Source organism: Martes martes (assembly GCF_963455335.1).
Source record: "Martes martes genome assembly, chromosome: 14".
NCBI lineage: Eukaryota > Metazoa > Chordata > Mammalia > Carnivora > Mustelidae > Martes > Martes martes.
Window position 1 is genome coordinate 26,548,015 of NC_137902.1, and position 10,602 is coordinate 26,558,616.

General features: G+C 49.1%; 1 protein-coding gene across 2 annotated transcripts in view; it reads left to right on the forward strand.

Annotated features, from left to right (window-relative positions):
- ARMH3 (armadillo like helical domain containing 3) overlaps positions 1-9,270 on the forward strand; it is a 174,758-nt gene extending 165,488 nt beyond the window's left edge. For both annotated transcript variants that reach the window (XM_080822780.1, XM_080822779.1), the window contains 2 exons: positions 5,204-5,320; positions 7,582-9,270. In XM_080822780.1, the coding sequence (XP_080678906.1) occupies positions 5,204-5,320; positions 7,582-7,674 (210 nt within the window). In that variant the 3' untranslated portion in view covers positions 7,675-9,270. The remainder of the gene's footprint in view (positions 1-5,203; positions 5,321-7,581) is intronic.
- Positions 9,271-10,602: the final 1,332 nt, after the last annotated feature.

Consider the following 10,602-nt stretch of genomic DNA (forward strand, 5'->3'; position numbering starts at 1 on the left):
TACCTTATGTTGGCTGGATCTTATGATTTATATTTTTATGTTTATTTCATATATTATCTTTAATCTTTATAATATCAGAAAAAATTGTATGATGATGACTGTTTCCACGATAAAGAAACTAAAGCTTAGACAGATCTAGGTCGTATGAGTACTAGATGATGATACCAAGATAGGAACCCAGGTTCCTCTAACTCTATAGCCCCTTTCTATTACATCCCACTGCACTCTTGATACATTCCATGTTTATTTCCTGTTCTATAAGAAGTCTCTATTGTCCTCTTGTGGTTTCATCCTCATTTGGCAGCCTGGCTTCTAGGGAAAGCCTTACATGTTGCCCTGGCTGGAAGTGGGCTGGTGGCAGCCTTACCTACTCTGCCCAGATAGGTTACACTGTAGGTGTCAGTTCAGACTGAGAAGGAAACGAACACAAGTTTGCTGTCAGGTCACATCCTACTACTTAGTTGTCTAATTTTCATTCTGGGAATTCAGTCCATCAGATATTTGAGACTAAGCAATTTTTCAGGCACAAGGCATAGACTTCTGACATCAAGATTGGATAGTCATTTGCCAGGAACTTTTCCATTGGTGATTCTCCTTTGCTGCTATCTTTAGGTTAGAAGTTACTTTCCATTTCAAAGGCTCTGTTAAAAAAAAATGGGGCACAGGCTACTGAATAGTCTGTGGGGAATGCCTATCATATGTGCTTGGGGAAAGGTGTGTGTGTCTGAAACCTCTTCAGCGATTTGAACTAACTTTTTTTTTTTTTTAAAATAACAAAGTTTGTGCACTGGGATCTCTCTCCCTCCTGATCCTCATATGGCCAGGAGCTTCACAACCTGTATTATGCAAAACTGGCCTCTCTGGGCATCTCTGCTCAGTTTTCCTTTAACCTTTATCCTCTTGCATTACACCAAGATTGTTAAGCAGTGGGTAGTGGACATTCTTTGACTTCTGGCTAATGCATTGCCAGTTACACTCAGGATGGTACGGTCATTGTGGAAGCCTGCTTTCATATTGAATAGAGAAATTAGGTTTCTTCTTTACCAGAATCTGAATGAAGACATGCAAGGCCCTATCTCCTGGCTTGTGGCTAGAACTATCTGGGGATAAGAACTACCAAATATCTATTGTCAACAGAAAGAACTTTTCATTGTAAAATTAGTAACCATTTATTAGCTATTCCTTATGTGCCAGACACTGGACCGTCATCTCATATCATCCTTATATCAGCTTTATAAGGTTATAGGGTAGGTAGTGTTATCCCCATTTTACAGATAAGAAAACTGAGGCTCAAAGAGATTAAGTAATGTGTATAAGCTTACATTAGCTCACTAGTGGTTGATATGGGACCAAAATTTATGTCTCTCTGACCTTAAAGCCTAGGTCAGGCCCTTCTCCTCTAGAGATCTCAGGGGAGGGGTTTAGGTCCCTTTCCCACTCCCAGTTTGTTCTTCCCTTACCTGAGGCAGAGTGTTTCAAGGCAAAGAAGAGGGCATGTGATCTTTGAAACTGAGGCCATTTGTGTCTTCCACTTAAATCCAGAAGCTGTTCCTTTGTGATGAAGAATTATTTATACACATAGGTTCCTTAGGTTAGTTTGAAGTAGGTAAGTACTTCCTAGGCTATGAAGACAGTTCCTCTCGAGTCCCATGAGCTGTCCAATGGCTGTGTAGCCATTGGGATGATAATGTTTTTATCAGTTTTATGTTACTTTGAGGAATCAAAATGTTTATTCCCATGTGCTTTTAGGAAGATGAGTTCAAATTCCATTTTATATGGATACCTGAGTGGCTCAGTCAGTTGAGCATCTGCTTTTAGCTCAGGTCATAATTCGGGAGTTCCAGGATCAAGTCCTGCTTCAGGGAGCCTGCTTCTCCCTCTTCCCCTCACCGCACTCGTGCTCTCTCTCTCAAATAAATAAATAAAATATAAAAAAATACCATTTTGTAGAGAGAAACAGTCTGAGGCTCAAAGAGGTTAGGTAAATTGTCTAAGATCCATAGTAAGAGTGGGATTCCCAGTTAAGTTCTCTTTCTGTTAGGTCCCTTGCAGGGACCCAGGCTTCTGTCTACTGAGGGCCATATGTGGTGGTCTAGGGACTCCTTAGAGAGCCTGTGGCTTGTTGCTGTTTTTCTGCTTTAGGGACTGCCTTGAGCTGAGGTGGTGGGCATGGTTCCGGGAAGCCCACAAGCCCAACAGCCTGATGACAGAAGGTGGGCTTGCACTTGGGAGATAGAGTGTTACTTGATGAAATGGGGAAGGACTTTGGGAATGGCCAGGAAGCCAGAGACTGAGATTGCAAATTGTGGTAAAACCTAAGGTACAAGCACCCTGGGAGATTGCCTTCTGCCTGAGTACTGCCCTCTGCCACATCCCATGCCAGTGTGAAATGGGAAGCCCAAATGGGATGTGCTCCTGAAGTCTGAAGCTACGGAAAGCAAATTCCTAGAATAGAAAAGTAAGTAGCTTAGTGTTCCAGAGTCCCAAGTGGGCTAGGGCCCAGACCTAAACTTAGAATATCTTCTTCTCCTGGGGATTTAAGAGAGGTGAATAGAGTGGGAGTTGGAAGAGGCTGAATGAACTGAAGGGCAACTTACCTGTGGGTAAAAAAAGAAGAAAGGAAGTAAGACCTGGATAAGAGGACAGCTGAAATCATGCACTAAGTCCAGCCAGGCCTGTGGTTTCCTTCCAAAGAACTGATAGCTTAAGGACGTTCTCTGCTTTCACCTCCCTTAAAAAATTGAACTAAATTCTTCTGGCAAAAGCCAAATTTATTGAGAAGTGAAAAATCCCTGTTCTGAGTGAGATCTTAGATCTTCCACTAGGCCGTGGCAAGAAGAGAAAGCCCAGGTGATCAGGGCAGCATGACCTAAGCCTGAGGCTCTCAGGATATAGTATCTCTTGACATGCTGCACCTTCTTCTCAGAATTGGCTTTAGCATGGTATTTGTCTTAACCTGATATCCCTTAGGGAAGGCTGAGCCCGGGATGCTGGGTCATTGGCATTGCTGAGGCTGCCCAGAGTTCAGGGTTAAGGAAGCATGCATTATTCTGTTCTGTCTGGTTCCTGGGGGCTGTTCCATCTTGGAGGAATTTTGCTTTTCGGGGGGTTTGAGACATTCAATTCTGGACCAAGACCTTGGCTCTAGGTATTTCGGGTACAAGCACAGCCCGCATGCATGAGAGGGCTGGATTATCTTGTGGGTGACTGCCATTGCTGAGTACCGGTCCTCCTGCTGACAGAGCTGACAAATGGAATTAGAAGCAAAGGAGCCAGCTGATAATAGGGTCTGTGGAACATAGCCAGGCAGAGTGACCTTGAGGAGCTGGGTGTCTGGAGGAAAGGAGACTGAACCTGGAACCTAGGCCAGACCTTTGCCCTAGCTGTCCCTTTCCCCCAGACTCAAGGACACATCCGTCCCTGTGTTCTCCATCATTACTCGCCCCTCAGAAATTCTTGGCAGACAGAAGTGTCTGCTACCAAGTGAAGTGTGTCCTAGCATAAGAGTGAATTGGTGAGAACAGCCCAGAGGTACTTTGCACCCCCTCAAGAGGCCGTCTTCAGTCCCTCTGACCGTCCTGACTCTAGCTTTTACTCTTCACCCTTGCCTTCTGTTAGAATTAAGCCTCGGGGCGCCTGGGTGGCTCAGTGGGTTAAAGCCTCTGCCTTCGGCTCAGGTCATGATCCCAGGGTCCTAGGATCCAGCCCTGCATCGGGCTCTCTGCTCAGCAGGGAGTCTGCTTCCTTTCCTCTCTCTGTGCCTGCCTCTGCCTACTTGTGATCTCTGTCTGTCAAATAAAATAAATAAAATCTTTAAAAAAAAAAAAAAAAGGAATTAAGCCTCACAATGGGACGCCTGGGTGGCTCAGTCAGTTGAGGATCTGTCTTCAACTCAGGTCATGATCCCAGGGCCCTGGGATCGAGTCCTGTATCAGGCTCCTTGCTCAGAGGGGAGCCTGCTTCTTCCTCTGCCTGCCCCTGCCCCCTCCTTGTACGCTTTCTCTCTCTCTCTCTCTCTGGAAAATAAATAAATAAAATCTTAAAAAAAAAAAATTAAGCCTCACTCATTCCTCCCAAGTTCCTTACTGAGCTGGGAGCTCTCCATGACATCATAGACTTCCCTCCCTAGTCAGATCAAGTTACAAAATAGCTAGCACCCAGATTACCCCAGTGAATGAACAGTCATTCCATCTCCTGGTCTTTCCTTTCTGCCCAACTCACTTGTCTTGATGTAGTGCCTTTCCCCCTAACTGTCCTTACCTTTACTTCATGGTCTTAACAATTGAAGTCACATCAGAACTTCCTTTTGGAAACACAGAGGTCCACGGTTCCTGGAGTCAGTGGAGGTCTGAATCCACCCACCCCCACAGAAAGTTAGAGAAAGGGGAGAGAGCCCTCATCACAACAAAAGATGCAGTCAGCTCTAGCGTAGTCAGGAAAGTATCCCTTACATCCCAAGGCTGGAAGGCCCAAAAGTTCCATCCAGGCAATGGATGGGAAGACTGAGTTGGCATGGAGAGATGAAAACAAGTGGCAGATGGTGCTGAGGAACATCCCGGGACTGAAGAAATGTGGTTCCCAGAAAGGGAAAAAGGAGACATTGGCAAAGTCTTACTCAGCAACTGTGACAACCTGGCCAGAGAAAGCTGCAGGATATGGCTGAGAACACACTGATGGTGTCAGGATGCTACTGAGCTCAGACACTCACTGTTCTGGCACCTCTTCTCGTGCTCTTTTACCATATCCCAAGTAAACAGCCTTGCTGGCCCTGTGGGATGGGTGAGGAAAAGCCAGGAATAGAAGAAATTAGAAAATAGTCCCAGAGGGTGCCTGGGTGACTCAGTCAGTTAAACATCTGCCTTTGGCTCAGGTCATGATCCCAGAGTCCTGGGATCGAGCCCCACATTGGGCTCCCTGCTTCTCCCTCTCCCTCTGCTGCTCACCCTGTTTGTGCGCTTGCTCGTTCTCTCTCTGTCAAGTAAGTAAATGAAATCGTAAAAAATAAATAAATAAATGGTCCCAGAAATCTGAGGAATTGCTATGTGTATCCAGACTTTCTTGTGGGTGATAAATAGTGAGCATAGTCTTTGGAGGTATTGCTCCAGATTGACTCCAACCCAGTAGGGCAGCAGGAGGGGTGTGGGGACCGAGTGACCTAGGCTTTGAATGGCCTAAGTCCTGCCTGGCCCTTGACCTCCCCCAGGTGCTGGAGGTAGTACGAGCCAACTATGACACGCTCACACTGAAGCTACAGGATGGCCTGGACCAGTATGAGCGCTACTCAGAGCAGCACAAGGAAGCTGCCTTCTTCAAAGAGCTGGTGAGTCTGCCCCGCCTCCATCCCTACCTGTGTGTCTTGAGGGCCCTTTCCCAGCCAGTGGGTTATACTGTTCAGGTGTGCGTCTGGGGAACACAGTTTGCCAAAGGCTGGTGAAATAAAACGAGGGCTCTGCTGAGATTGGGTGTGCCACTTCTCTTCCAAAGTAGCCCAGGACCAGGCAGTGAGAGAAGATATTCCCCAGGGTACTGGTGCCAGGCGGGGAAGGGTGAGGGTTAGGACTCTCTGAGGCAGCGTTGCCCATCCATCTCTCTTCTGCGGCCATGGAGACAGCCCTTGAACAGCTCCAGCTGGGCCTGGGGTTTGACATGTGTTCCCAGTGGCAGCTTTGGCTCATTACTCCTTATCCTGTCCACCAAGCAACTAATGAGAGTCATTGATTCTTCTCCTTATGCAATCACTTCTTCCTAAATTCCTAACTGGCTCCTGGTCTGAATGCCCTCCCCCACCTCGCCCCCGCAATCTAGTTCTCCAGTCTTCACCCCTACCCCCGCCCCCCCCTTCCAATCACTCAGCTTTCTGCAGCCCCCACCCTTGGCCACCTGGAGCCAGTGAGCATTTGCTCTGCCTCCTACTCCACCTCCCAGTCAGCTCTGCCACAGAACCAGGCTCTCCCTGTTGGTGGTCTCTCTCCTGCCCTCTGCTCAGAGCTGCTGGGGCGGTGGGGGGTGGAGCTAGGCCTGCCTGTCTCAGTCCTGCCACTCCACCTGCCTGGTTGAAAATGAACATTGTGTCTGGGGGCCAAAACCAGGACACACTGTACCTCCTTTCCGTAGCTCAGCCCTCCCACTGCTCGGGTAGAACGCACCTCAGACCAGACCTTTTACTTCCCCGTGCCAAGTTTGTGATGAAGGTGCTGGATTGTAGATTATCTGTCTTGTGCTAAATACAGCCCAACTCTGACCCTGACATGAGAGTCCTGAGATTTTGGACTTCCCCAGGGTGAGGAAGATCTTTGGAAGTGAGTGAGTTGGGAACAGGGGGAAGCCATTAATATAAAGAGAGCAGAGTCTAACATTTTTACGGGGTGCATGGCAAGTCTTTAAGTTGATATGGGGGTTTTACTGGGGGACCAGACTTCACAAAGAGGGTAGGACATTGGAGATGAAAAGAGTGTAGAGGAGAGAGGGGAGCTCTGTCTCTGGCCCTTTGGTACTAGCTTCACCTGACTCAGTTTTCCTTATATCTGTACCTCTGACACAAGGTAGCAAAGAGGGTCTGGTCCCACTCGGAGCTAATGACCTTGAGCTGCCTGCTGGTTGCCATGCTGCCCTTTCCTCTGCCACCTGCCTGATGACTTCATTACATTTTCCATAGCTAAGCTGGAACTGGAGGAAAGGTCCCTGGTCTTTGGGACCCAGGGTAAATCCACATACTTTTTCTCCTTTTTCCCCACTTTGTCTCTCATACAGCATTCACTTCTATTTCCCATGAATAATGCTCCTTCAAGTGTGCAGTGGATTCCTCCTAGAACCCACTCAGAGTAGGAAGTTTGGCCCTTTGACTCCATCTCCACAGGTCCTTTCTCCACTGATGCAGGCAGCACTTCCTGCAGGGGTCTCAGTCTGTGGGGAGAAAGTGTGAGGGGAGCAGTGGGGACAGAGCAGGGGTATGCCCCAGTCTTTCCTGTAAAGCAGGGGCGCTTCTTTGTGGTTTGGAAAGACTACTGGGCTAGGAGTTAAACCTGGGTCCTGCTTCCAAGCCTGGGGCTCACAAACTGTATAACCTGTTTCCGGTCACTGGCCTCCTTGCATCGTACTCCTGCCATCTATGCCAGACAGGGGCTGTATCTCTAGGTGTTCTTTCCAACCCAGAAAAGTAGATGAATACAAAGAAAGAGTGAGAAGATCATAAATTCATTTTCTGGTCTCATTTTTCTCCTCCTCTGTCAGACCACTGACCAGACCTGTCCCCCTCTGCATGGCTGAGGCAGAGACAAAGGTCTGAGCTCCACCTCCTTCCCTGTCTGTGCTTACCTCTACTTCTTCAGGTGCCCAGATGTTCTTCTCACATCCACTAAAGTTTCTGTCTCTCGGCCCCTCTTCTTTCCTTCCACTGAAACATAACTATTTGCTCATTTGCCTGCAGAAATGATAGCTATTAAAGGTTCATCTCCTAAGAGAAACATGTAGCACTGAATCCTGGCTTTGTCCCCCAGGCACTGCCCTCTGTTGTGTGTAACCAACCGTCTCCTCTGTTTTCTCTCTGCCTGTGCCCTCTCACCTTCCCCAACCCTTTCCCAGGTTCGATCCATTAGCACCAACGTCCGGAGAAACCTGGCCTTCCACACACTCAGCCAGGAAGTCCTGCTCAAGGAGTTCTCCACTATCTCCTGAGGCCATGCATATCTGAGCAGCTGCTGACTGCCCTTACCCATGAGGCTCCTGGGCTGGAGGGGGACTGGGGAAAGGGGCGGTCCCCAAGGTTGGAGAATAACACAGATACCGACTTCTCTCGGTGAAGGCCGTGCTTCAGTGGAGCTTGGACAGCAGGGGCCGGGGGGGAAACCTGGGATAATCTTATTTGGGGAGGGTTTGGGTGGGCACAGGGAGAAGCCTTCAAGAATATGTGGACTTCCAGCGTGGGCTCCCTGGATACCCCCTCACATTTCCAATTGAGATTACAAATTGTGGCTGCTGACTAATTTTCAGGGGCTGTTGGGGCAAGTCTTAGGATGATGCCACTATCCCTAGAGTCAGTGGTTCTCCGAGGCTTCTGAAAACAGACTCTCGGATGTAGATAGAGCCAGTTCTGCTTTCTTTGGGCCTGGGGCTGAGCTGGGATTGAAATCTGTGTCCCCTGCCCCTGCAGGCACTCTGTCCAATCGTTAGGACCCTTAGCTCAGCTCAAGGTAGTGTAGGAATGGAGGACCTTTTTTCTACTTTCTAAATCTAGGAGACTGGAGATTAGAGTCTGCCCAGTGCCCTGCTGTCCTGCCACCAATTTCTGGATTTGATTCTTGGCACCAGGAGTACCTGTTACCTCCCCTGCCTTCCAGCCCATTGATTGGTCAGCACTGTAGGGTCACAACCTTAGCTTTTAATTTTCAGTCTGGTTTAAACTGTCTTTAGGGTGTGTGTGTGAAATAAACATTAACAGGTTTTCTGGAGCCCTCAGGTGCCTACTTTGCTGGTTCCCTTTCCAGCAGCCTCCCCACCTTCCCAATCACCTTCTCCTCTGGGAGCCTCTCCTGCCTCTGCTGAGCTCCCCTCCACTGTTCCGCCCCCTCATCCCCCTCACCCGGCTGTTGTTTACATCCAGCCTGCCTAAGAATTTCCTCTGGGGAGGAATCTGTTCCTGCTGTGGTCTGGTGCCTGGAAGGGAGAGAACCTGCTGGCGGCAGGGAACCCTCCATCTGAAAGGGGCCAGGTGAGCATCATGGAGAGGCCATTCTGTCTACTCATATTCTGGGTGGAGCCACAGGCAAGTCTCCTGGCCTTTGGGAAGTTGGCCATCTTCCTCCTCTGGACAGCCTCCACTGGACTAATGTAGGCTTTCCCTACCCTGCGGCTGCTTTCAAAGTAGCTGCTGCTCTGAGATCTGCCCCCTTCTAAAGCACTTTCTAAAGCCCTCGGGCTGGCAGGGAACAAGCAGCACAGGAAGACACTGGGAATAAGTGCAGGAACCAGCAGTGAGAGCAGGTCTGGGACCTCCCTGGCTGCTATTCCACTTAGCTTCAAATCTCTTTAGGATACTTGCCTTCCAGAGCTGTGGCTCCAGCACTGAGCAGATATGCACTCGTTCCAGAGAATCCACCAGCATGCTGCCATGTGTAGATGCAGATTCCTGAGCAATCAGGGGCTGGGTCACTGAACACTAGATGGGGTAGCTCTGCCTGGGGCATGTAGTGTTCTCCACAGTGATAAACTCCAGAGGAGCTGGAGCTGGAAGCCTATGGCAAGTTGAAGTTATTAAAATTGATTTGTACGGGATGGTCTTTTAAGCGTCTTTTGTTTGTTTGTTTCTCTCATCTCTGTTACTCGGACCTCATTTCTCAATGACAGCATTAAGGTCATCTCCCAGGTGTTAGTCTGGTCTGCCTAGGGAACCCCTGCCTATGCTCACTGTCTTCCTAAGTCTCCTGGCCCTAGTGGAAGCCAGTTATGTTCAGAGAGGTATAGCCTTCCTTGCCTTTCCTGCTTATGGATTCCTTTCCTATGAAATGAACAAGGGCATGAAGCAGTAGCGAAGGACTCCTTGCCCTCCATTGTAAAAGCCCATCTCTTGGTCCATTGACATATATCCTTTCTAAGAATTCCAAACAGGAGTCCTATCGTCATCTAGAATTCAACCCCTAAAGGGACTGCCCATGCTCTGTCTATGCCCCAGCATCTATGCCAGGTCTGTGGAGAACCCTCCAGAGCCAGAGGAGAGCCAGGAGCAGGGCATTGCTCCCAGAGACAGCCCTTCTTTTAGCTGCTTGTCCCCCTCTCATGCCTGAACTCCTACCACAATTCCTGCTGAGTTAATTGAATCAAGTGCTTAGAAATTAAATCCAGTTGAAGACATTAAATGTGCTGGGGTCACTTTAGCTGAAGCTTTCAGTCTCAGCAGGTCACTCTTCCAGAGAAGCCACTGGGCAGGCGAGAGGATCACATGGGACACTGCCACCACACCATCCAGATCCACCAGACACTGCCCCCGCCCCTTCTGGTGGGCTGGGGGCTCTTGTGCTCACAGCTCAGTGGAGATCCTGGGGAAGGTCAGACAAGTAGGCTCAGTCACTCAGTAGCCATTCCTGGGAGAGCTGGAGGCAGCCCAGCTCAGTGATAGCCCCTGGCTTCAGAAAAGGAGCTAATCCAAGGGAAGGGGCCTCATACCAAGAGCATTTCTTTCCCACTCTGCATCCTCACCTGGATCCCCCACATCAGTCACTCCCCAAATCTGGAAAACAAGGAATCTAGGACAGGGCAGGTGACAAGAGAGAAGGGCAGGAAAGTTGAAAGGGAAGAAGGAGCAAAAGAACAAGAACGTCTTGAGAAACACCTGGTTCACTCTTTTCCTTTTCTTCCTGGTGGGCCAGTGGGGGTCATTAGATCAGGGAAGAAGGTACCCTCAGAATGAATGTAGCCCAGAGACTGGGGTCTTGCAGTGGCTGAGGGTTGGGGGCCTTTCTGAGAGAAGAGAAAACTGTAGTCCACTGGCCTGAGATGAACCTGTTGGAGGCTGGGCTCATCTTTGCACTGCATCCCTGATCCCCTCCTAGCAGGGTGGGCACTGGCGGAGACCCAGACATGGGAGGGGAACAATAGAGAAGATGGGGC